Genomic DNA, 26,077 nt, shown 5'->3' with positions numbered 1-26,077 from the left:
AAGCTGGAGAAACCCAGAACTCAGGCACCTTAAGGGTCCCCTAGGCTATCCCCTCCCCAGCATGAATCCTTTTCATAATGTTATTGCCCCCGGGGCCTCCAGCCTCTCTTGCACACCTCTAGCAATGGGGACCCCCCCTCCCTCCAGCAGTTCAATCTGTCCTGGAGGGCCCTGACGCTAGGACCAGACTGTAGGCCCTGGGAGGAAGCTTGTGCATGTCAGTGGGAGGTGGAAGTATGCTGGGGACAGAGGTGGGGTCTGAGAGCCAAAGGATCTACCCCACAGATGCTGCCCTCCTCCTCCTCTTCCTCCTGCCTCCCTGGAGGCAGCAGCTCACCCATGGGTGTGCCCTGAGGCTTTCTCTTGGTGTCTGTCCCATCCAGAGTCCGAGTGCCGGGGGGACCCTGTCCGGGACTTTCACCAGGTCCAGAGGGGCTATGCCATCTGCCAGACCACGCGCCCCCTGTCATGGGTGGAGTGCCAGGGCTCGTGCCCAGGCCAGGGCTGCTGCCAGGGCCTTCGGCTGAAGCGGAGGAAGTTCACCTTTGAGTGCAGCGATGGGACCTCTTTTGCCGAGGAGGTGGAAAAGCCCACCAAGTGTGGCTGTGCCCTCTGCGCATAGCGCTGGGCGTGGACAGGCGGGTGAGGGCGGGCAAGGGGCCCCAGCCGCTGCAGCAGCGGAGACAGTCGCCAGCAGCTGGGCTGGGGTGCAGGTCATCACAGGACGGCTCCTGGGCAGCTGGGCCCTCCTGGGTGGGGTGGTGCCAGAGCAGCCTTTTAAAAGCAAATTGCGCCATAGCTGGGGGCAGCGGGGGTGGGCGAGGCCTGAGCTGCGGGCTGCCCTCTCCGGAAGTGCCTTGCACAAATAGGCGCTTAATAAATATTTGTTGAATGAATGTGTGCGTGAGGTCAGGCCAAGAAGTGCAGAACGATGACACCCCTCCTTACCTGCTACCTGAATCTGGAGAAGAAAAATGACAGCCTTCCAAACCAACCCTTCCCTTTGGCCTGTGGCCCAGGCTGGCTTGGAACTGGGTCTGTGGCCCCAGAAGCCTCTTACCCCTCTGCGGGCAACCATGAAGTACTGTCAGCCTCCCCGGGAAGCCAGCCTGGTTCATTCTGCTGCTACAGAATCTGCTGGTGGTAGGCCAGGCTCTGGAGCGGGGGTGCCGCCTCCTGCTGGCCAGGGAGGGTCGGACCCTTCCCCCCTGGGCTGACTGGCAGCTCTGCAGCCACTGCTTGGGAACGAGGCTGTGGGTGGAGGTGGTTCTTAGGACCAGGCCTCTGAATCCTAAAGTTCTAGGATGACTACTGTAGCTGCGAGGGCTTATGTGGAGGAAACAGCCACAGGGGCTGCTCAGGGTGGCAGACCCCACTAAAGAGGGCAGAGGGTTCTTTGCTCTAGATAAACAAACATCATCTGCCTCCAGACACTGGCCACAGTAGGAGCATTGGTCCTGGGCTTCCCCAGCCACCAGTCAGCCACAAGCTGTCGGTGACCTATTGGTAGAGGGACTGGGTGTGAGGGTCTGGGCCAGGGTGCTTGACCAGGGAGCAGCTGGTTCAGAGTCCTTCACACCACAGGCCAGTAGGGAGCAGTGGAAGGCACAGTGCTCCAGGCATTGGGAAGTCCCTGCTGGCTCTATCACTTGGGGCAAACTTCTCCCCACCTGGGCCTCGGGTTCTTCAGCTGTAAAATGGCCAGAGGTAGGGGGCGGGATGACTAAAGGAACAGTGCAGACTCCCCGACTGTGGTCTTGGGAGGCCAGAGGAGTTAGAAGACTATCTATCTACATTGATCACATCAATAAGAAGTATTTATGTGCCTAACCCGGGGCTGGGGACTGTGGACGTTCTGGCCTAATGGACAGATGTGAACTCATCCCAGAGCATTGCAGGAATGACCAGGATGCCCGGGAAGAGTTGAGCTGAGTGGGTGCTCCAGCCACAGACAGCGGCCCAGGCCAGGGAGTTGCTGGCAATGAAGGAGCCAGTGGTGGAAGAAGAGGCCCTGAATATATGATTGCCTGACCACGTTGTCTTCTCTTCCATACACAGTGAAAAATGTAGAAAGATGGTTTGTGAGGCCAAACTGTGAATGGGCTAAAGGGAGGCAAAGTTGCACTCTCCTTCCCCAGAGGGCTCACCAAGAGGGCACACCCCCGGGGGGTTCTGGTGGGCAACGGGGGTGAGCATGTCCCTGCCCTGGCTCCCTCCACCTGTGACCAGGAGGCATGGCTGGGTGTATGTTCAGGTGAGGCTCAGAGTGGCATTGTGTCTGTGTCCCCTGTCCATGTCCCCTGCCCAGGGCAGTGAGGGGAGCCCTTGATGCTGATTGATTAGAAGGCTAGAACTGGGGTAGAGGGTGCCTGGCATGTCTCATGCCATGGGGACTCAATCTAGCAACTGTGAGTCCTGGGGTCCCTGTGATGGGAAGAGGGCAGTGCCCTGCCCAATGTGGCAGGTGTCCTCATGGCAGGATCTGCCCCTCACCAGGGGGCTGGGATCTACTTGCTTGGAGCTCTGAGCAAGGCCACAATGCCCACCCCCACCCCCAAGTAGACCACAGCCTGGGCCTCATGGGGCTTCTCCCAGGCCCACATGGCATCCCTCTCTTACTTTGAGTTTCCAGGCCACCGTGGGACCCTGCCTGCAGAGCGTCTGCACCGGGCTGGATAGGGCAGAAAAGCTCAAGGGCAGCTAGCTTGCCTCTTCCCTGGAAGAAAGGTGCTCTGGGACTCACCAACCCTGAGAAAGATAGCTTTCCTGGCCACCACCATTCCCCACCACCCTGGAGAAGCCAATTCCCAGGCTTGAAGGGCACTGGCTGGCAGGAGGCCTCTTCATTCTGCAGGAGGTGGAAAGGACACCTGTAGACAGGTGATGCTCACCCCTCACCTGGCGCCATGGGGCTGGGAGGTGAGCAGCTGGCATGTTTGTTCCTAGGGAGCACCATGTGAGCTTAAGTCTCCCCTGACCGGCCCCACCACATGGCCCAGCCTCCTAGCACAGCAGCGCTGACCTCGGTGCAGTCTGAGGATTGGAATCCACCATGAGATGATGTGAGAGCTGTGTGCCCCAGGATCAACTTTTTCTCCAACTTGGCCATCAGCCAGCGAGTTGCTAAGGACCTGAGTCAGCACTCACGTTGCCTGTTCACACTCCACTTGAAAGTCCGGAAGGCGGCTACTGCAAAATCATCCCTCTGAGAAGTCCTCTCTCCACATCTTGTCCCCCTTTGTGAAGACCCCTAGTTCGCTCTGCATTTTAGGCATGAAGAGATACAGCAGGGTGCATCCGGAGGGAGCTGTGGCCTTGCAACACCACTGGCAACAGGGCCGGGGCTCCCGGTGAAGGTGTCAGGAAGTGAAAAAGGCTGGACTTTGTCTCCTCTTTGCCTGCTGGTAGCCTAACCGCAAAAGTATCTCTTTATACAGAATACTTACAGATTCTAATATATATTTGTATTTCATTTTGTTATAGTATTTTTATATGTTAAAGTCAACATCCAGTGTCTTGTTTTGCCTTTCAGATGCTATGTGGTCGTGGCATGTTTTGTTGGGGGTTTCTGTAGTCTTGTTTGGATCGACTCCTAGAGGCTGGTTTAGAACAGGCCCATGAGGGAGCTGCACCTGCCCTGGAAGTATTGTTTTAGACTATGTCGATATTGTCTGTTGTCTTCCATGTGAACATGACATTGAGTCACTCTGCCTTGTTGGTCTCTTTTTCTCCACCAAGGGCGGGCCGGTTGCTGCTGGCATTCTCTCCTAGGGCTTCTGGGCTGATCGCATATGGGCCATCATCCAGGGATGGCTCCAAGGGGCTACACACGTAGGATGTCTGTCCCTGGAACTCCCTGCTCTTCCTGAAGTCCATTCCTCCTGAAGGAGGGGGTCCTGGGAGAGGGCTGGGGGACACCCCCCGGGGTCTGTCAGTGCACAGCCGAGCTGGGGAGGCTGCTCATCCTCATCTCCCTTCAAGTAGTTGCCGTGACATGGACATTCTGTAAGTTTGCGCACTGAGCCACACCCATCTTTAATCTGGCTCTAAGGGTTTCGGAGCCATCAGGGCAATCGATGTAGTGTGACTTCTCAGATGCCCTGTGAGGTTCACTTTCCTGTCCCTAGCACAGTGGCTCTTAGAAATTGGTGGAGAAAGCAGGCACACATACGTCTGCAGTGGCTCCATCACCATTCAGATGAGAACACTGCAAGCACAATTTTATAGGACTCACTCAGGATGGATGTCTGGGTAAGGCCAGGCCTGGGCAGGCAGGCTGGGCAGGGTCACTGACACTAAAGGGAAGCCTGAGCCGGGACCATGAGCCAGCACCATGGACAGGGTTCTGTGGAAAATTGGGCCAGGGCAATGGTCACACAAGCCACACCTTAACAGCACATGGGTCATCTTGAAAGTGGCCAGTTGATATAACTTCAGTGCCTTCAAAAAAATCAGGGACTTTGGAGGAAATGTAATGATGAACAGTGTGCAGGAGAGAAAATGCGTTCCAATGGGGTTGGATGCTTCTGTCTCACAAGGTCAGTTGGTTACCTGTCAGTCACCTGGCTGTCACTTCTGATAAGGCTGCACGTACACAGACCCATTCCCCTGCCGTGAAGAAACAGTGACAAATGGGAACTGACAGTCAGGGGCTGTGGTGACCTGAAAGGCACGTTTTCCAATCTCATGCCAGCGGACTCTTACCGTGAGTTAATTCTGTCAAATCTTCATCTTTTTAATTTTTTTTACAAAAGTCAGAACTCTCAATCTTTATGTAAAAAAAAGCTCATGAAGTATTTTTTTAAACACTAGGCTAAAGAAAACACATCTGTAGGCCACCAGTTTGCTATTTCTGAGTTAAAGTAAAACCAGTGGCAAATTTCACTGTTAAAGGGAAATCCCCAGCCAAGGGAATGGGCACAGCTGGGCTTGGTTGGGAGGGTGGAGGCCAAAAAGCAGTGCCCAGACTTCCAATGGGCGACATCCTGATTACTAGAGCTGCCAAGTTTTCCTGAGATTGGTGATGACACATCTCTATCATCCCTAAGCCCAAAGCCCTCAGAGTTAATTTTTGAGATGTCCCCTCACCCCAAGACAGCCAGTCTGCACCTCTTGGGTCAGTATTTTCATTATTCCACTACAGGATGACTACTGGAGGAAAAGAGGTCTATCTTAACAATGAAAACAACGAATCTGGAATGAAGTAATCTTCCAAATTCAGATTCAGAGGGGTGGCCTGGCAGTCAGCTGTGGGGTTATTTTTGCTGGATGTGGTTCTGCACAGTGATGGCACAGTCAGATGAGCCGCTTGTGGGCCCTTACGCTGACCCACTTCAAGCAGAGTTGAAAGAATATAATGAAAAACTCATGAGGCTAGCAAATCGAAGGACTTTTTCTGCCATACTCCAACAAGGGCGTTGAGAGCTGGGGCAGCCCTGGCCTGTGGCCTGCACACTTCCCAGTGGCTAGCCTGAGGTCAGGAGTTTGCCCTCCATTGCTCCCTGCCCCTCAGGATGAAATGCTGGCACCTTTCCAACCCTGCCACGGGAATCTCAAGGATTCCTCCATTGCCTTTTCTTTTCCCTGAAGTTAGGCAGAACTAACAAAATGATTTATTACTTACATTAGCAAACAAGGTTTCTCTAAGCCCTGACACTTGGTGGAAGTATTGCTTTGTGGTTCCTTCTGGCAACTCATCAGTTTTGCCTTAGGCTGCAAGTTGAATGTCCGGCTTCAAGGCGTTCTGTGCCCTCTTCAGTGACTACACAGACACACTTGAATATCAAAGAAGTTTAATACGCTGCCATAAAATAAGCGCCTTGAAAAAGCTCATGGAATAGAAGTCAGTGTTAGAGAAACCCCTCCCACACATCCTCTGGCTCCACCCCCATCCTTCAAAACCAAACAAGAGAATCTGAAACAACACAGGAAATCCTTCCAAGCTTGGATTTCAGTGAGGGCCCCTCTACCGATAACAAGAACACAGTTTCCTACATGGCCTGATAGGAAAGCAAAACACAGAAGCACAAGAAGTCTACAAGATTTCAATATTTAAGAGACTTGGTACATATTCAAAGTTAAAATAACTCCAACTTTTATAGCTATACATATTGTTTTAAAGCAACTTAATATATTTTAAAATTTTATATATACACTCTCAAAGGTTCTTCAGGTGAGGTATGTAAACATTGTCTAATGAAAAATTTCAATGTTTCAAACCAACAAATTCACAGCATACATTGAATTTTCATCCATTAAAGACACAGTATATTCCTACACTCACTAACATAGTAGAAATCCAGGCCCAAGAGCTACAGACTGATTTTCCGGGTGGCCACTTGCAGAATTTCTCATTTCACTGCTTCTGGAAAGACACTGTCACACAGGCCAGGAGCACACGCTTGGTACCAGGAGGGCACTAGGCCGTCTGGAGGCCCTGTCCTTGGGCAGCTGGATCACTGGCTAAGACTCACAAGACAGCAAAAAGAGCACAACTGAACAACTACGAGATCGACCTCAGCAATGACAACACTGGGAGGAACCAGAAAGACCTTTAAAGGAACGGTAGAGATTCATTTTAGAGCTCCCTGATTCCACAGCCGGATCAGCAGCCCCTGCCCTAAACTCATTCAGAAAGGTTGCGGCCTAATAATAAAAATCCAACGTGGCACCTGAGCTTCAGTTAAATTGCATGGGCCTCCTATGGCCCCCTGGCCCCTCAAAGGCATTCATGCTAGCCTCAATTAGGGCCCTGGGCTGTGCTTTTCATACAGGTTGGGGTTGAATTTCTTAGTATCATAATGCATATGAGGAAATAATGCCATGAGTTTACAAAGATGACCAATGCTTGCACACAGCATTGGCCAATGACCTTGGAGGAGCTCAATTTTGAAAACTACTTGTTCCCTGAGGGTAAACAGCAGGCTTCTATTGAGATTAAGTGAGGCTAATATGGGGATTTTTCATACAAGGTAATAAGACTTGGGGAGCCTCAGGCCAAAATTCTATTGTACCCCCACATAATCTACAATGCCCCATTCCCCCCACCCCCTACCACCACAAGAAGTAGTCGCCTCCCCAATGATACAATACAGGTCAATTTCTTCCCTCTTGCTTGCCTTCAGGCTCAGCAAGGGAAAGTTTTATCCTAATGCACCCACTTCAGTCTAAAAATACACTAGTGAAAAATTCCAAACACCATCATAAATACAAAAGAGAAGACATATTCCAAAAGCCTAAAAAACTACATTACTTCTATTAATGGTTATCTGGGTGTGGGGTATTTATTTTCACAAAGTTTAGGACGGTCAAAAAGAGAGGCTGCTTAACAGCTTTAGAAATCTGCTGAACTGGACACGCTGGGAGAAATGGAGGAGTGACTGCCCTCTTTATACTGACCTACATGGTGTAATCCCAGACACGAAGGCAGCGTTAGACATTTCAAGCCCAGGCACAGAAGAGGCTGATATGAAATGGGCTAGGTTTTAAAGGTAGGTCAAATATAGCCAAAGGACACTGAACTGGCCACTTAAATTTCTATTGTAACAAGTCTTACATTTACTCTATAGCCAAATGAGCTTTGCCTCAACTAGATTCTGGAAACCCTATAAATTCATGAAAAATTGCAAAATTTTCCATCTATGTGCCCAATTTTGATGTGTCTGGTGCTGGCAGATTTCTCATCCATTGCTAGAGTTCTGTGACATGAAGGAGCGTGCAGACAAACAGAAGCAAAAATTCAAGTACAGCAACCTCTCCGGCAAAGGCAAGAGGTCTTAGCAAGAGCTGTTCTACCCCCACCCTATCCTCTGAGACAAGGGCCAATGTGGGCCCTGGAATAAATGTTATTACCTAGGATCTTATTGCTTATGGGCAACACATCAGAAAGAACACCTGGAAATCTGCTCTGCAGATCTGGGTACTGACCACTGACCAGTTTATCATACACCTGTATATATATATAATATATATATATAATATAACATAACCAGATGAGAAGAGGGGGCAGTTAAAGCTTAGATTTGATGTAACATTACAGATCAAAGGCCCCAAACAGCTCTCAACCTGCTGGTTTTTGTTCTTTCTCCATGTGTGAACTGTGTTATGAAAGGAAGTCCACTGCTCAAAATATATTCTATAATACTACAATGCAAACCAACATCACTCAGAACATGAATTTGTATACAGCACAAGTAATAAATATTTTTAGAAAACTATTTACAACATTACTTCTTGTGAACATTTAGACGAGAGCAAAATTTATTTCTTCCTGCAAAGTTAAAAAAGTTTTGACTGTCTAGTTCAGTGCTAAATTCCCTGGCACCTAGTTTCTCATTCACATTTCATCTTAAAATCAGATTTGCTTACAAAGTCTCCTAGAAAAAACATTCTCCAGCATTACTGTTCAAGTGTCTGCCTCATTCGTTTAGAAAAGACAAAGGGAGGCCGTAAGAAAATAAGCAAATTATGGTTCAAATGGATGACAAAACCCCTGCGTGCCTAGTCCCAAAGCTCCCTGCTGTCCTGGAGTTGCAATTCTCAGTCCAGCCAGCCTTGCACAATGAGGATCGTGACTAACATGGGGGTGCCGAAGGACAGGGCACAGGGAAGAGGAACATGATCATAAAGCACTGGTTCCATCCCATCTAGGGGTGCTCTGAATTGTAGGACAGGACTCCTGAGAAGTAAAGCTGACCACATCTTAGAACAGATGGTATCATTCTGTAACCACTGGTTACAGGGGGACTGGCCCACATCTGCACAGATGCACACTGAGACAGGGAGAGAGGGGAGGAGGAGGAAGAGGAGAGCCAGGTGCTCACGAGCAAAGTCAAGGTGCAGAAGGTAACATGCTTATCTCCCATGATTAATTAGAGTGTGAATAGGTGTCTTTCACCAACATGAAAGGGGAACTGGAAATACACCTTAATGCTTTCTCTAGGCAACCAGTGGTTTCTCCACATCTCACAAGCATGGGTTTGGATTTCCTTGGGACTACAACTAAGGCTCATTTTCCTGTACAGGCTGTTAAGTGTACAGCTGAATGTACCAACTGTGCATGCAAGAAGTAGGCTGCGTGGGGCACACCCGATGCCATACAGCTAAATGTACCAACTGTGCATGCAAGAAGTAGGCTGCATGGGGCACACCCGATGCCATGCCTGGCACAGCCATACCCATGATGGGAGTCCCACTTTGTTGTGGGATGGGGTGACAGTGGGGGAGGTGCGCTTCTGTTGCTTCTGTCCAAATACAGTGAAGGTTTCAAGGCCACACCTTTCTGCTTTCACTGTTGTTTGGGGGCTCAATGGTTGAGCATGGTAGCTGGGGAGGATGGGTGGCTAGAAAGAACACTTTTTGGAAAGCCCTTTTGACAGTTAATTTTCTTGTTAAAATAAATACTTTCTATAGAAGTATCTGAACAGGAAAATATCACTATTTACACAGTGAAATAAATTCCACAGTGGTGTGTATAAATATTATATATATGTATTTGAAACCAGTTACTAACACAGTCTCCGAGAACTATTTAGAATGCAGAAACCACACTAGTGAAATCAATAACCTTAAGCTATAGTGACTCTAAAAATAATCCCTACCTGTGGTATAAATACACAAAATTATGCAAATCTTGTTGGTATAGTCTCTTTCCCAAAAATTAGCTCCCAAATACCTCAGCTTTAGCTACAAGACAACTATGAGGTGCAGATCACAGAAAACTGGGGTTTAAAAAAAAGTGGATAAATTGAATAGCATTTAAACCCAACAACTAAATACTAGAGGAAAATAAGAGTTTTGAGAGAAAAATGCTTCTAATGTGACAAATTTGTGTTCAGGGCCACACTGGGGAAGTGGGGGACTGTCCCAGACAACATGCCTGCTGGAAGGGGGCTGGTAGCATAAGCAGAGGCAAGAGGAGGAAGGGCAAGGTGCCAAGGATGGCTCCTCAGAACGAGCAGTGACTCGGGCTGGGCTGGAGAGCCCTGAACTTGTTCTGTCTAAAGCTGCCGGTGTCCTGACAAGATGCCACAGACATGCTGGTATTTTTAAGAGAATGTGTGGTCTGCACTCGAAAGTCAAACAGGCAAACACCAGGCATTTATGTTCTCATATCACGACCAGAGCTTGAAGAGTGAGAAACCTTCAAGTATACGATACAAAAGAGAAATGAAGGGTTCTAGGGGTAAAACCAACACATCGATATACTTTCAGGGAGAGGCACTATTCTTGGATTTAAGTTCATGAGTAATTTGTTTGTGCTGAACTGCTGTTAATGGAATGTCTACCACAGTCAAGTTCACTATGATTCATAAAAATGAAGATTGTACTTTTAAAGACTGCACTTTTAGTTTTCACTACATACCCTAATAGATATGATCGCATGGCCCACAACTTATTAACAAGTAGACAACTGGCAAAGGGGGATAATTTTTCTTAACGCAAAAGCATTATTCAGGAATAATCTGTAACAGCAGCTGTGTACTGAGATGAACAGGCAAGATACTCTAAAATCTAAAAGAATTGCTGGACTGTATGAAAAAATGTTGGAGCATATGAAAAAAAATAGTTGTGCCTGTCTACACAATTTGATCTTTAATGACTACTATAAGGATCAGTAGAGCTTTTCTACAAAAGGGTCAGGAAGTAAATATTTCAGGCTATGTGGGCCACATATAGTTGCTTTTTTTTTTTTTTTACATAACCCTTTAAAAAAGGGTAAAAAATCCATTTGTCCAACCCCTGGCATATTGTAATACCATGAGTACCTGATTTTTTTTTAAATGGACAGTCTATGCTTTCATAAGGCATGCATACTGAGCACCCCGTGTGGGATGGTCCCAGCTAGGGGAGAAAGTATGTGTGTCTGTGCTCACCCGGCAGCATAACTACACAACTGCCCCTCTGAAGGATGGAGCAAAGGACATCTCCTGAGCACTGAGCATCAAGCACTGAGGCTCTGGGAAAAGGAAGATCAGACAGAGAGGAGGTAAGTGGAAGGAACTGAGCAGCTTCGGTTCAATCCCAAGGCAAAAGCCTGAGCAAGGACACACTCCACAAAGTGCTCAGAGTGGTTCCCCGGGCCCCAGGACGGCATGACACAGCACAGCACAGCAAAGCCCTGAGAGCTCTGAGTTTCTGCCTGAGTCTAATTATCTATAAAGGAAAGAGACTGGACCCTCAAGTCTTCCAATCCATCCATTGTAGAATACAGGACTCTGTTCTGATGTTTCAAAGGATGAATTATATTGAAGGCTGCCTCAAAAGACTTCCCAGTCTCGGCAACACAGTGAGACCTCATTTCTGCTAAAACTGGAAAAAAAAAAAAATTAACTGGGTGTGGTGGCATGCACCTGTAGTCCCAGCTACTCAGGAGGCTGAGGTGTGAAAATCTCTTTGAGCCTGCAGTGGGCGTCATAAAAATGAAGATGACTATACTTTCAAAAAACTGCACTTTTAAACTACATACCCTAATAGATAAGACCATATGCCCATTGCACTCCAGCCTGGGGCGACAGAGTGAGACCCTGTCTGGGGGCGGGGCAGGGGGAGGGGAAGGCCCTCCCACAATTCTGCTCGTTTTAAATACAATAATCTTTTTATTTTTCCCCTGAAAAGGATTTGAGAGCAAGCATGGGGAATAGCACTTACTGCTAGGATATGAAGACCGCCTTACACAGATTGATTTTATACTTAAAAAAAATTCCAGTATTTCAGTGGATATCAAGTCATAATAAGACATCAAAGTAATACTAAGAATTCAAAATGATAATTGTTTCAAAACAACTAAAACGATCAGTGATTTGGGGCCACTGACAAAAATTTTTCACTGACAGGACATTGAATCACATTTAAAAAAAAAAACAGCATAGAAACTCATACTTGTGTTGGTGCGGTGGCTCACTTGTAATCCCAGCACTTTGGGAGGCTGAGGTGGGAGCACTGCTTGAGGCCAGGAGTTTCAGATCAGCCTCGGCAACATAGCGTAACCTCGTCTCTATTTAAAAAAAAAAATATATATATATATATATATATATATCTCCTTATCCTTGAGTTTTTGGAAAAGGAGAAAGACTATAATAGCTTTTCAGTCATACTCTGGTTATAACTCCAATTTTTTAAATCATTATTAAAGCACTTCAAAAGCCTCTATGTTTTATTTGTTGGCTTACCTTTAATAAAATTATTTTGAAAAGTATGTGGCTGAAAAGGTATCAGTACCAAAATATTATATAAGAATAAACAATGCTTTGGGTTTGTGATCAGACTTTGTTTCTACTCTGTGAAAAAACATTTTCCATATCTAAATGTGACAGTCAGAGGACTAAAAGTCCAACTAAAGTAGTCTCAACTAATTTTACCAGAAACAAAATCTTGGCTTACTTTAATAAACAAGAAATAAAGCCAGAGTCAGTTCTGTGTGAGTGAAATGAGAGGCCCAGGCCACATAATTTTAGAACTCTGAATCCCTATTTGCTCATGGGTTCCGGCTCGATACGGTAAGGTGGCCTCATTTTGGCTACTGTGATGGTTTTTTTTTAAGAAGATGGAATGCTAAGGTTGCTCAAGTTTAAGGGGATAGTAGTGCATATCGATATAACATATCTCCTTTGAAAAGAAAAAATTAAGACAAGGAAAATGAGAAATAAAGAAGAACAGAGAGAAAAGGGCAGAAGAGAGAAGGAAAATCAAGAATATTTGTTCCTGAAAAGGATGACTTTCTCAAGCAGGGATCAGCAGATGTTTTCTGAAGGTCCAGATAGTATCTTAGGCTGTAAGGGCCACACGGGTCTCTGCCGCAGCTACTCAACTCTGCTCCTGCAGTGCGAAAGCAGCCGCAGACAGTACTTAAGAAAATGGGTGTGGCTATATTCCAAACACATTTTATTTACACAAACAAGCGACCAGCCCACAGTTGGCAGACCCTTGACAGATCATCTGGAATCCGAAAGGCAGTCTGCACAGAACTTGCTGATAGTAACACTACAGCATCTCCAGCTTGTATCACATAGCATGCTATATTTTCCTACTTGGCTCTTAGGTCCACTAATCAACAGGAATGCTGCCCATAAATGTGAATGACAGCTCCCACCCTCATGACCGAACCCATTACAAAGCAGGAAGAGAGGCCAAACCTCAATTCAAAGTAATTATCTTGAAGTGATGCCTTTTACTGATGACCTATCTGAACAGTGAGAAATTCACCTGCATAGTATGTGATGCACAGAGATCCCATTAGAAAGCACCACATATGTAAAGGGATGACTAAGGGCACCTCTTCTATCCATACGATTTTAGGAACAATACAGCGGGAGACTCACAGCCTAAGATTATCATTTTAGATAAGGCTGCACAGAAGTCTTTAACAAGGAATCCAAGGGGCTAGTGACTGGTGACTTACAGAAACTAACAGCATTCCTATGAAGGAAGCCTCAGGAGCAGAATAAAGGTTCGCAACCTTCCTGCTGTGCTGCAAGATTGTTACCTGTCTGAGGAAGTGCTAGAGGTGAGGCTCAGGACCCCAAGTGAGGGAGTGGTCTCCTGCATGTCCATCTATAGCAGGGAGTCTCGTAGGATAGAAGATGGGTGTCCTGAAGAGGGCCCTCCTCTAGGGGAGCTATGGCAGAGCTTCAGTGATTGCTTCCCAGGCATCTTCCAGCTTCTCCAGAAACTCAGAGAATACCAGTGTCCTTTGGTCATCAACTTCAGCCCCAAGACTGGGACAGTCATTTCACTGAGTATACACCCAGAAGAATTCCTTTCTGATTTGGATCGGAATGTGGGATGGACTGCTTTTGCATCTGGTGTGGTAAGCCATTCTTGAAGATGGCTCTGGGAAGAAGGTTTTTGCAAGGTAGGGAAAACAATAACAGACTTGAGTCAATACCACACCTGAGCTTGGAGGTATCTGGGAAACTGCTTTGCCAGTACCTGCTGTAGGTATCAAAGGGCCTTGCAGGACTGGCCCTCAAGTTTTGCTGTTTTCTTTCTTCTATTAACAAAATTAACTGAATCAGCAAAAATGAGATTCAACAAATATAAAAAATTCTAAACTTTTAAGTGTCATAATTATGTAGACTCTTGGTCTATTTAAATGTCCTTATTATAAAGTATAAGTTGATTTTAAAGATGATCCATTGCATTGTTAGGTATATAAAATACATACATACACATTAACACCTTTTCTCACACACAGCCTAGAATGGGAAAGAAGGCTATTATCTTTAAGTGAGCTTTTAAAAATGAAAAAGAACTTAGAAAAGGAATGGAATGAATTACAAACCTGGAACTGGTAAAGTTCCACCCACTTACTACCTTACACCTCTCCCTAACCTAATCCAAGCACCTTACAAGGTAGTCTGTATGCAGCCAAGGGGGCACCTCTTCTGTACAGGAATCAGCATGCCTGACATTGGCAAACATCAGCTGTTTAAGTCACCACAAACACAATATCCAGTGACAACTATATGAAAAGATATTTTTAAAACCTTAAAACCATTTTTTAAGATTAAATGAACATATTCAAAACACATTAATGCCTCTGTGCAACTTAATGCTGAGAAAGGGTTGCCAACATACACACTCAGCAGTTTTATTAATGTAGGTAGCTCTTGAATGGCCGAAGTCAAAGATACTAAAAAGAAAAAGACTCATCAGATAGAGAAGACATGAAAAAAAATCAGGGCTTCATAAGATAGCAAGCTTCTCTAGCTATGAAATTCAACACAATTCTAAATTTCTCACAAATCAAATACTTTTCTCCAGTCTTATCCAATCATCAGAAGTTCCCATGATATACAGCAAACCTTTAACAGAATGGGTAGAAGGCCTGTATTATCATGATTTGCATGAAAAAAGTCCATCTGGGCTTATCTAAAGAGATCTGAAACAACCTAAATGGAAAATTTTTAAATAAAAAGGACAGGGCAGCAGCTGTCCATACAAGCAGATTTTGGTGACAGAACCGGTTAAGGAAGCTGACTGAGGCTTCAACAACCAAGCCTTTTTTTGTAGAGTGGCCCAATGGAAAAGTCAAGTACACGCTGCACTATAACAATGGAGCAAGGTCATAGGCACTAGGTTGAAGCCAATGTGCCCGTCTCAGGCTTCACCTGGGAAAGGCAAACAAAGTCATTAAAACATTGTGGTTCTCACTTCTGAGACATGGAACAGAGCCTGACATGACATGGCAGGAGTGACACTACAAGCATTTAACTACTAGGATGGTGTTAATCAATCAGAATGAATATCTACTCCAACAAGTACATTCACATTGGAGCATACAGCTGAACATCAGCTCTGGGTGTACGGGGTGTGTGGGCTCTTCACAGATGCTGGAGCTGCTTCCTCCAACTGCAAGGCTGCTCTAACCTTTACATAACTCCGTGCTGTTTTAGATCTTTCTGAGTCTGGTACCAAAGTGGTATTGGGGATGCTCACAGAGACACTGGGCTACTTTTAAACCATCGGTCCTTTGCTAATTACTCAACTCAGGGACACCCAAGCACACTGCATGGGGAAAAAATTTTACTGTAAAATTGGGATTGGGAGACATTTGTGGCTGATAACCACATGCAAATGCACCCAAACACACATGGACATACACATTCTTAAACCTATTACTGGAAATAATAGTTCAACTTTCTTTGAATATGGAAGTACTCTGGGTAAGAAAGAAAATAAGAGTCATTTTCATCCTAATCATCAAATTACAGCTACAAGATGGAAAAAAAAAATCCTAGGCTTTTTCCTCCCGAAGTAGGATGGAAGCCTTGCAGGAGTGCTAGCAAGACCAGAAATGAAGAAGATGGTGAGAATTAGTAATACAGTTTGGGGATGCAAATGATTTTTTAGAGTTTGTAAACAAAAATTAACACTTGTGATATATCTCTTGTCCCATGGGCACATAATTTAGAATACATGCTCTCAAATGACAAAACATCAAAGGTGAGAGGAGGGACCAACAATGAACATGATCTTTTTTAAAAGGGGGTAACAGAAATAGTAATCTTTTATAATTATAAATCCTCTGCATACCATAAAATGATTTGGTTTAGCTTTCAAACATCATCTAAACAAACAAACAAGACAGAGAGGGAAGTTCACTGCTGGGGTTTGCAAAGAGGGGCATCTGTTCGTGGGCAGATGCTGCAGGGTGGCTGCTGAAAAGCTCCTTTTATGTGCATGATGGTGGTCTTCTCGGCTACAGTACAAGTGCTTGTGCATCAAGTATAAAATACAAGCCTTTAATCACATAGATCAGCTTTTTAGCTTTTGTAAATTTAAAAACAAAAAGGATAAATAAGGCACTGTACTTTTAAAAACGAAAACTGCTTGGTTCCAAGTTTAAAACCCAAGGAACAACCAGAATATAATATATAACTTCCCTTAGCCTCAGAGAAGGACTCTGCAAGTTCCCTTCTCCATCTGAGATGCATTTTCTGACATCTCAAATTACGGTGTTCTCCATTAACTGTAAATTTGAAAGGCTTGATAAGCTTATAAAAGCAGATTTAGTTAATGCAAAATAAAAGGTTACTTCTATAGAACAGTTTTACTCTTGGCTACCATCTTTCCAATCACTTTGCATCCAGCCGCCTCCGTTTGCTGTGCGAACAGTCCAGCTTTGCCTTCAGCTTTCGCTTTCTCTGAGCTGCACTGCTCTCTGGGGTTTTCGTTGAGGGTCTGGCCCGAGTCTTTCCACTACTCTGCTTCCTATTCGTGGCTTTCTGAGGCCTTGAAGAGGATTCACCGGCCCCCTTCTGTTTTGCAGGTTTCTTCAGTGTTTCCGAGGCAATAGACTGGGAAGGCCTTTTGTTTGTATTCTCTTTTTCTTTCCTGGAGGGAGGGCAGCTCTTCCCAGCAGACTTTTTAGGGATCTTCACTTTATTCTCTTTCAAAGACGTCTTTTTGGGGGGTTGGCTGATTCTGTCCCTTGCAGCTGGCCTCTTGGCAGCAGGGGTTTTGGTGGCTCCATCAGCATGCTTTTCTTTGCTGGCTTTCACCATAGGCCCCTTGTTCTTACTATCTGGAGGGCTGCTGCCTTCTGTTCTCTTGCGTTTACTCTGAACTTCTGCTTTAGGCAAGATTTCAGACACCTGCTTCCCCTTCCTTCCCTTCATTCCTTCAGTACTCTTGGGCTTAACAGGAAACCCATCTGCATCCACTTGCAGGGCAAGCTTGGGGGACATCAGAGGGTTGATGCATACGCTCTTACGACTTGGCTTACTTTCCACAGACAGAGCATCTGGGCATTCCATTTTCTCATTCTTGATTAAACGTTGCTGGGCTCTGAGCTTTCCTCGAATATTGGAATATTTTCTAAGAATCCGGGTACTGGCTGGAGTGGGCAGGTTTGCTGGAGGGTGACTGTTTCTATCTTCCTTGACTTCCTCTATGCTGTCTTCAGAATTAGGGCCGGGGCTGACATCACTGCCATCTTCTGGCTCCACTTGATCAGGATTCTCTCGAAATTTGGCCCAGAGCTTCTGCATTTTCCAATTATTCTTAGCAGGGGTAGCTCCAGGAAATTTCTTCAAGTGCTTTTTCAAGCGCTCAGCCTGTAGTGAACTGGGATATAGGCTTGAAGGAGCGTATTTCTGAAGAGGATGCTTGACAGGGGGAACGTCTCCTGGAAGGCGAGTATTGAGCTTCTTCACAATGACTAGAGACCTGGTTTCAGTTGTCTCTAAGAACCACTTACAAACATTAGATAATTTAAAGTTTGTCATAAAGAGCATCTGAACAGGAGAACACTTCTGACTCTCCAATGAACTCCTACATTTCCGTGACCTTTTCTTGCTTTTCCAAATCTCTTTCAGTTTATCTGATTTGTTCCTTGCTCTTGGTGTTGGCTGTCCTTCTTTCTCCAACTGGATCCAGCCCTTCTGAACTTTCATGTACTGGGCATTGAAGTTGGCGATGAGCTCTTGGTTCTCCTCCTCAGCACACCATTCCATAAACTTTGGCTGTTCATCTACCACGGTGTCAACATCGTCCTCATCTAGGGGGTGTCCACTCTCTGAAGCTCCATTTTCCTTTGGCATTATGGGGTTTACTTGTGCAGCTTCCTTTTCTGAAGTCACTTTTGAAGCATCCAAGGAGCTCAGAGAATGAGCGTGTCTTAGGTTGTAGGTTGAAGAGGTCAATCTTTTAGGCCTTGGCACCGATTTTGGTGGCCTAGCAGCATCACCACTTCCACTACTCGACAACCCAAGAGAGCTGCATGGGGCATCACTCTCATCATCTTTCTGCTGGGTGTTTTCATTGTCTACCTCATTCACAGCCTCCTCCACATGCTGTGTGGGAATATGCCCTGGCTCTTCTTTTGCCTGTTCTGGGTCCCTCTTACAAGCAATACTTTCTGAGGGGATATGAGCACTCTTCTCATCCATTTTAGACTGAACATAGATTTCCAATCTCTCTCCAGGCAGTGGCTGTCCAGCTGTGGTTATGGGGTCCCTGCTGGGGAAAATCTCTCCTCCTAACTCCTTGACTTCTTTGTCCAGCATGTTTTTCAAAGTCTGCCTGGTGATGATCCCCCCGCCTTCGCCCTCCTGCTCAGCATCTTTCTCAGAGGGGCGTTCACTGACACTTGGCTTTTCTGTGTCCTCCAGAGTTTCCGTGTGGAAACTGTCAGGTAGAAGGCCCTTAGGTGTTGTCCCACCAGGGTGCCCTTCTTTTTTTGAACGTTTTGCACTAGGATTTTTAGGAACTTTGATTTCAAGACAAGCTGAGGAAGAATCTGAACTCTGATTTCTTAGGCATCTGTCAGCAGAGGAAGAATCTGAAAGTTGACTTCTTAGGCACCTATCAGAGGCCTCAGGGAATTTTTTACCTTTTTTCTTCTTGTCCAAATTCTCTTCGAGTGAGTCAATGCTTGTATCATACGTGTCCTTTTCTGACAGGCATTTTACATCATCGTCCTCTCCCTCTAATTTTCCTGTACCACCTGCTGCCTCACTTTCCTCAGTTTCACTGGGGTTTTCATCAGTAAAAGTGCTGCTTTCCTTCAAGAGTGGGTTAACATTTAGCTCCTGGGTGTCTCCAGACTCAACCTCAGCACTGATGCTTTGGTTGTCCTCAGCCTTTCCCAGACTCATGGGGGGCTCCAAGCCCATTGGGGAACTCTGATTTTCTGAGCACTGAGGACTTTCTTCTCTACTGACTATTTCAGGAGGAGAATGAGGCCTAGAAATGACATCTTCACTGCCTCCCCCGGAAAAGCTTTCAGTGGAGGGAAGCAGGTGACAGTCCTGGGGTACACTCATCTCCTCCGTATCCAACAGTGCAACTGGTGGTTGGTCGTGTTCAGGAGAAGACATCCCACTTGCTGTGGGAGCTGAGACTGTGGAGCCACCTTCTGGCAGGTCCTCTTCAGGAAGGTGAGCAGGGAGAGGCCACACCAGGCTGGAGGCTGTCGTTTCCTCTGACCTAGGGGAGCTGCTCAGATTCGGCTTAATCTTTGTGGGGCAAACCTCAGGCTCTTGAGGTTCTTTTCGAGGTGAAACGTCTCCACCTCCTTCCTCGTGAGAGGTGATTTCCTTGCTAGGTTCTTCAGGGTTGTCTTCTCTGGGAAGCTGCACATCTACTGTATGTCTAGGGGCTGGAATTGTAAGGGTCTGCTTAGGAGTGAAAACTGCCTCTGATGCCAATGCTGAGCAGCTTGCTTTTTCCTGGGAGTGTAAATTTCTGGCCAGTGTACGAACAGTTGGCAGCTCACAACAGTCACCATTGAAAAAGTATCCTCGAGTACTCTTTCTGGCTGTTTTCCGAGAAGATAATATTGATTTTTGATTCTCAAAGTGGCATTCTGTTATTGGTTGACTGATATAAACAACATCACACTGGTTATCATAATCATTTATCCTCAGCCCTGATGCCCTTTTACTTTTCCGAGCTGTCTTAATGGAGGTTGATATCATCTTGGTTCTTGAGTGTCCATTTGCCGCTTTGTGTACAGCTGGCATAGGGCCGGGGCCTAACCAACCATCTTTGGAATGATCAAACTGGCCCTTATCACTGGGATGTAAATGGTAACCCACCTTATTTCTTCCCAGAGAGTGAAGATGGTTCTCTTGCTTTGGCCTTGCATCTTGTTCATTTGCCTCTAAATCCTGGCGCAAAGGTGTTTTTGGACACTGTAAAGTATTCTCTTTGTCAGCAGTTCTAGATGAGTTCCCCATAAACCCTGAGTTCCAAGCCTCTTCTGATAAAGCTTTGAACGAATTTCTTTGAGGAATAATACAGGTATTGCCTTCCTCACTATTCTCAGCTGCCATTTTTACTGTAATTAGACTTTCTACTAAAGCTGAACTCTGCATATGGTCTTTACCATCCTCACATATGTTCACATTTGTGTCTTGCTCTTGTCCAGTGGTTTGCCCCTCCAAGATTTTAGGGATGTGGTGGAAGTTCACTGAGGAACAATTAGATGCAGTGAGGTATCCCGGAGTGAAACTATCCACTGAACTGCTATTAATAGAATTCGGTTTAGTGGTTGGAAGTTCAGAGGAATCTTTCTGGACAACAGTCAAGGCATTCTCTCTTCCATCTACAGGGTTTATCTCAGGAGGAGGCTCCTTCGGGGTCTGTTCCGTCAACTGTAGAGGGCTGTGAGAGTCTGACGAGTCTACGAACAAATCTACAGAAGCAGAAGACTTCATATCGAGACACAGAGCATCTTTTTCCTTATGTTTGGTGCTGAGCTGGGCACAGCCAGCATTGCAAGTGGATACATCCATTGCTCCCGAATCAGAAGGCTGCAGGTCCTCAGTGCCTGGTTGAGATTCAGTGTACAGGTCGTTCAGAACACGAATGAATTGCTTTTGATGATGAGTACACAGTTTGACCATAAATTTCTCCAGTGGGGACTTCGACTGATTGTTAGAATCTACTGCTTTTGCCTCTGTTGAGTTCTCACTAGACAGAGAAAGAGAAAGAAGGAATTAGTATGGTCATTTACCAAAGAAACATTTTTACATTATAAAATTCACCCAACGTTATTCATTTTATTATTTATTTATTTTTTGTAGATACAGGGTCTCGCTATGTTGGCCAGGCTGATCTCGAACTCCTGGCCTAAAGAGATCCTCCTGCCTCAGCCTCCCAAAGTGCTGGGATTACAGGTGTAAGCCACCTTGCCTGGCTATCTGTATTATAAAGAGGGTGGGTACTTTGGCGAAAACTGCTTCTAAGTCTGCTCATATACTTTTGATTCAATAAATGTGAATTATTTACCTAATTATAAGGTCAGCCTGTTATAGCCTCAAATTTTAGTGACAATATTCTTCATACGTTAAAAGTAATCATTCAAAAATCATTTTTATCTTAAAGAGAAGAAATACTGCAAATACATTTTTTTCAAAAAAGCTAAAATTTTGACCACACTATTAACTCTGGTTGGTCAACATATACTTTATTTTAGGTCTGGGTATTCCTGTTAAATAATCGTTGGTTTATAAGTCCACAACACTGACAAGAATTGAGGTGCACTACAGTACAAATCTTGGTTTAGAAGTACTTACAGAACTTACAGTTTTTTTTTTTGTTTTTTGTTTTTTAATGGAGACAGTCTTGCTCTGTCACCCAGGCTGGAATGCAGTGGTGCGAGCTTGGCTCACTGCAACCTCTGCCTCCTGGGTTCAAGCAGTTCTCCTACCTCAGCCTCCCAAGTAGCTGGAACTACAGGCGCACGCTGCCACGCCTGGCTAATTTTTTGTATTTTAGTAGAGACGGGGTTTCACCATGTTGCCCAGGCTGGTCTTGAACTCCTGAGCTCAGGCAATTCGCCTGCCTCGACCTCCCAAAGTGCTAGGATTACAGGCGTGAGCCGCCGCACTCGGCTGAGAACTTACAGTTTTAAGATAGTTTCTCAGCATGACCAATTGGTCATGCTAATGCAGGAATCCTGCTACCCTTTCCTGGGAGTATAAAGGAATAGAAATCAATAACTTCACATACTTTAAATGGTGAGATGACAAGCAAGTCCCAATTCGCAGTCTCTTAAGTGAGGAGATAGCTATGAAGCCACACTAAACTGTATAGGCCTGTCACTGCAAGGTAGTAGTATTGTATCTTTACTCAAGGCCCACTTGCTACATTCTCCGAGATCTTCAATACACCTTTTACAATCAACCACAAGAAATCATTCTATGTTAAAAACCCCTTTCCACCATTTAAGTAAGTCACCCAGGACAAATCTTTAGAGCTTAGCGCAGACAGTGGGGACTGCGTGAAAGGGTGATGCTAGACTCAAGACATGCCACAGGCAATACCTGCTTAGACAGCCAGGCCTTTCGCTAGCTGCTTTGTGCTTCTGGATGTCTGGGTTGTACTGAACCCATGCAGTTGGTGTGCTCCAATTTCCTGGAGTTTTATGTAATTTTTTAAACTCCCTCTCTCTCTGTATGGATTATAATTCCTCAGGAGACTATTATGTGACTTGCCATGAAATACGGCAGCACACAGAGGCAGCTTTAAATGTGTGAACAGATGTTTGATAATATCTTCTGGCTAATTCTTTTCTTCAGTCTTTGATTTTTCTGTCTCAGTCATGAGGCACTTTTACAGGAAGGCTGACCCTAGACAACCCACATCACCTCCTACCTTCCCACCCTCCACTGGCTTCTGAGCAGTGGGGTCACAGTGGAAAAGAGCATAGGCTGTGGAATATGGAGATCCGAGATTCCACCTTTGGCTCTGACATTTACTATCTACAGGATCTTAGGCAAGTTACGTCATCTCTCTGAACCTTGGTTTCCTCATCTGTAAGTTGGGACTGAATGTCAGTATCTCAAAGGATTGTTGTGAGATATTAGATAACATACATAAAACATAAAGCACAAAGCACAAAAGGGCAGGTGCTCAGACAATTTCAGTTTCTGTTCAGGACTTAGGGAGATTTTTAAGATCAAGCAGTGAAAAGGTTGCTGAACATGTCTAAATACAAAACCAAGAAATTAGTCAAATCTGTTGCTTAACCTAAACTGCTTTACCAGAGAAAAGGTTACACTGTGTTTTTGTTTTCACAACTAGCAAGAAAGCAGTTTTAGTCGGTAGTGCCATGGGTTTCTGAAAGAGCCTATATTAGACCATGGATTTGAAAGACTAGAAATGTCGTAGAAAATGCCTACCTCATACTTTCCAATGATACCTGAATTGTGAATACTCTAGGAAAAAATATTATTATAGAAGTATTACAAAAGGTACACAAGTACGGTGAACTCTGAAGTACATACTGGCGATGGGGACAAAATGTACCAAAGGAAAGAAAAGACGAAAGCAGCTAGAAACAACCTATTGAGTACTTTTCTATCTGTAAAGTGGACTTAGTAAAAGTTTTAAAAAGGCAACATATGGAATAAGCTCCTCCTGCTTTGCAAGAATGGCAAATATTATCTTCTTCCTTTGGAACAGGCAAGACATCAGTGACACCCTTGGATGAGTGATTGTTAGGACATTTCCAACTTTCTGACTCAATGAGATGTACAAAGGAGCTCAACAGAATCCTCATGCAGCTGCAGACTTTTCTGCTCATGGAACAGGCAGGAGGAGGCCCCTGCTGAAGGACCCCAGACCCCTTTAGGAAGAACTTTGTCACTATGTCTATCAGATGAAAGCAACAGCACAATATGTGTTACAGGCTACAGTACGAGAGTGGAGATGGAGAACCAGTAAGTAGTCCTGCTGCTTAGTAGTTATGTGACCTTGTCCAAAACATTTAACCACTTTGGGTCTTAGTAGAGTACCTGCCCCATCTACCACTTGGAAATTCTCCAAGGAAAAACCTACAAAGTTTACACAAATATCAGCTACCACTACTGTCAGTGAATCAAATTAAAAGTGCTTCAGTAAAAAATCACTGGGCTAGCTGTGCTTGCTAACATGAGCCTGCAGTCCCAGCTACCTGGGAGACTTAAGGTAGGAGGATCGCTTGAGCCAAGGGGGTCGAGGCTGCAGGGAGCTATGATCATGCCACTGTACTACAGCCTGGGTGATAGAGTGAGACCCCACATCAAAAAACAAACAAACAAACAAACTTGGAGATCAAGAACATGCATTAATGCTTTCTTATAACCCAAAAAGGTGTGCATTTTCTGGATAAAGTTTAACCTTCAAGTACCAAACATTTTAAAGCAAATATTTAAAGATTCAAATTTTTTTTGATGGAAGTCTTAAAAAATTATATTATCTTGGAACATAATTTATTCTTCCTGATACTTGGGATCATTACCATATGGACTATTACTGAAGTCTGGCTATTATTTTTATTATACTAGACTGAATTAGATTAATAGTTTGAGTGGCAACTCAATTAACTAAGTCTGACTTCCTAAAAACTACAGTGGTGGCCTGTATTGTATTAAATCTTCTTTCTTACTGGCTTCCAAACAGTGGCTGATCTTAGCAGTCCAACTTCTACCTTTAGTAGAGAATTTTACTCACTAGCTGAGAAGCCATATCCCAAGTGCCAAAATGGTACTTTAAGTAAAAATAAATAGGCTCTGAATGAAAGCTTGAGGAATAGTTTTAGGGGTAAGTACATGAATTTTCTAACCACAACTTCTGCTGCTCAAAAGCCTTTATTCCTTAGTTCCTGATATGTTCCTGATGTTTCCAAGGTAGGTGACTATAAATAAGTGGGATGCCTTTTCAGTGCATCAAAGAACATACTCCAAGTGCGTTTTAGCAATACACAAAAAAGGTTGACAAAGGTCTGTGAAGAGGGTGAAGAAATATTATGGCATCTAATTGTAGAAAAACTGAAGAGATAAACGGTTCTTCCTAATTCAAGAAGCACAATCATTACCTAACTCTTCACAAAACTTTTCTAGGTACCGCTTCATGCCTATAGCTGGGTTCTGGAAGCAAGCTTTAGTGCTTGGAATTAATGAGATGCCTGGGGTTGAATGACATCAAGGTATGCATGCAGTAAGAAGACAGAGTGCTATGAAGAAAGCTGAAGAAGCACTTTCCTCTAAAGTGATGCTCACACGGAATAAATGAGTAATAATTTAGTTCACAGGTATTATCTAACTTCCTTCATGATTGTGAGACTCTAATCTGCTGCTGTCCCATGTTTCAATAACTTAATAGCACCCCAATATTTTCATTACCCTTAACTAATGTAAGGTCTTCCAAAGGGCCATGCAGCCAGCCCTGAAGCAACAACCATGGCCATATGGCTCAAGCTAGTCCCCATTAGATAGCCACAGGTAGGTAGGAATGTATTTCACAACCTCATGGCAAGAGGCGGTGGTGTCTTCCATGCCACCACTAAGGCATGCTAAAGAAACATGTTCAGGATCCACTGAACTCTAACCTGGAACAATGTAATACAGCATGTGGATACTAAAAAACAGTAGCATCAGAGAGACTGACACAGGCTACACCAACCTTAAGAGACACTTAGAGCAGTAGTTTGTGGAAGCTCAGGAGAATGAAAAGAAAATAAACTTTTCTTTCCAAAGAACTGCAAATGGCAACCTCCAGAGAAAATGGCATCAACAAAAAAGATCATTTGTATGTTTTCCTCATAAAAAGGATCAGGGACAACGTGTAAGAGCAGGTACCAGGGTATTCTTGTCAGCCTGTCACTGGCCAGCTCAAAACCACCCCACCTGGTTTCATTGCATTCTTTCCTGAAAATCCTAAGCCACTGTGCTTGGTAAAACTCAATTACACGGGGCCTTGTGTGTTTCGCTGTTGTTGCCTAGGCTGGAGTGCAATGGCGTGATCTTGGCTCACTGCAACCTCCACCTCCCGGGTTCAAGCAACTCTCCTGGCTCAGCCTCCCAAGTAGCTGGGATTACAGGCGCCCACCACCACGTCCGGCTAGCTTTTGTATTTTTAGTAGAGACAGGGTTTTGCCATGTTGGTCAGGCTGGTCTCGAACTCCTGACCTCAGGTGATCCACCCGCCTCGGCCTCCCAAAGTGCTGGGATTACAGGTGTGGGCCACCACTCCTGGCCAGGGTCTTGTATATTTATCCTATAATTTTTATCTTGTATTGACTTTGCCTTGTTTTTGTCTTAGCTTCCCAAGCAGATGTAAGCTACTTGAGCGCAGGGACCATGTT

The 26,077-nt window shown here is 45.0% G+C and overlaps 2 protein-coding genes across 11 annotated transcripts in view; one reads left to right on the top strand and one right to left on the bottom strand.

The window, feature by feature from the left end:
* SLIT1 (slit guidance ligand 1) overlaps positions 1-3,710 on the top strand; it is a 188,211-nt gene extending 184,501 nt beyond the window's left edge. For both annotated transcript variants that reach the window (XM_019035188.4, XM_055352623.2), the window contains one exon: positions 384-3,710. In XM_019035188.4, the coding sequence (XP_018890733.3) occupies positions 384-622 (239 nt within the window). In that variant the 3' untranslated portion in view covers positions 623-3,710. The remainder of the gene's footprint in view (positions 1-383) is intronic.
* Positions 3,711-5,775: 2,065 nt separating this feature from the next.
* The window catches only part of LCOR (ligand dependent nuclear receptor corepressor), a 164,679-nt gene continuing 144,377 nt past the window's right edge, over positions 5,776-26,077 (bottom strand). For all 9 annotated transcript variants that reach the window (XM_055352616.2, XM_031015374.3, XM_055352618.2 and 6 more), the window contains one exon: positions 5,776-20,919. In XM_055352616.2, coding sequence (XP_055208591.1) covers positions 16,578-20,919 — 4,342 coding nt within the window. In that variant the 3' untranslated portion in view covers positions 5,776-16,577. The remainder of the gene's footprint in view (positions 20,920-26,077) is intronic.

This window comes from Gorilla gorilla, chromosome 8 (assembly GCF_029281585.2).
Source record: "Gorilla gorilla gorilla isolate KB3781 chromosome 8, NHGRI_mGorGor1-v2.1_pri, whole genome shotgun sequence".
NCBI classification, from domain to species: Eukaryota; Metazoa; Chordata; class Mammalia; order Primates; family Hominidae; genus Gorilla; species Gorilla gorilla.
The sequence above is the reverse complement of the archived record's forward strand: the minus strand, read 5'-3'. Positions and strand labels throughout refer to the sequence as shown.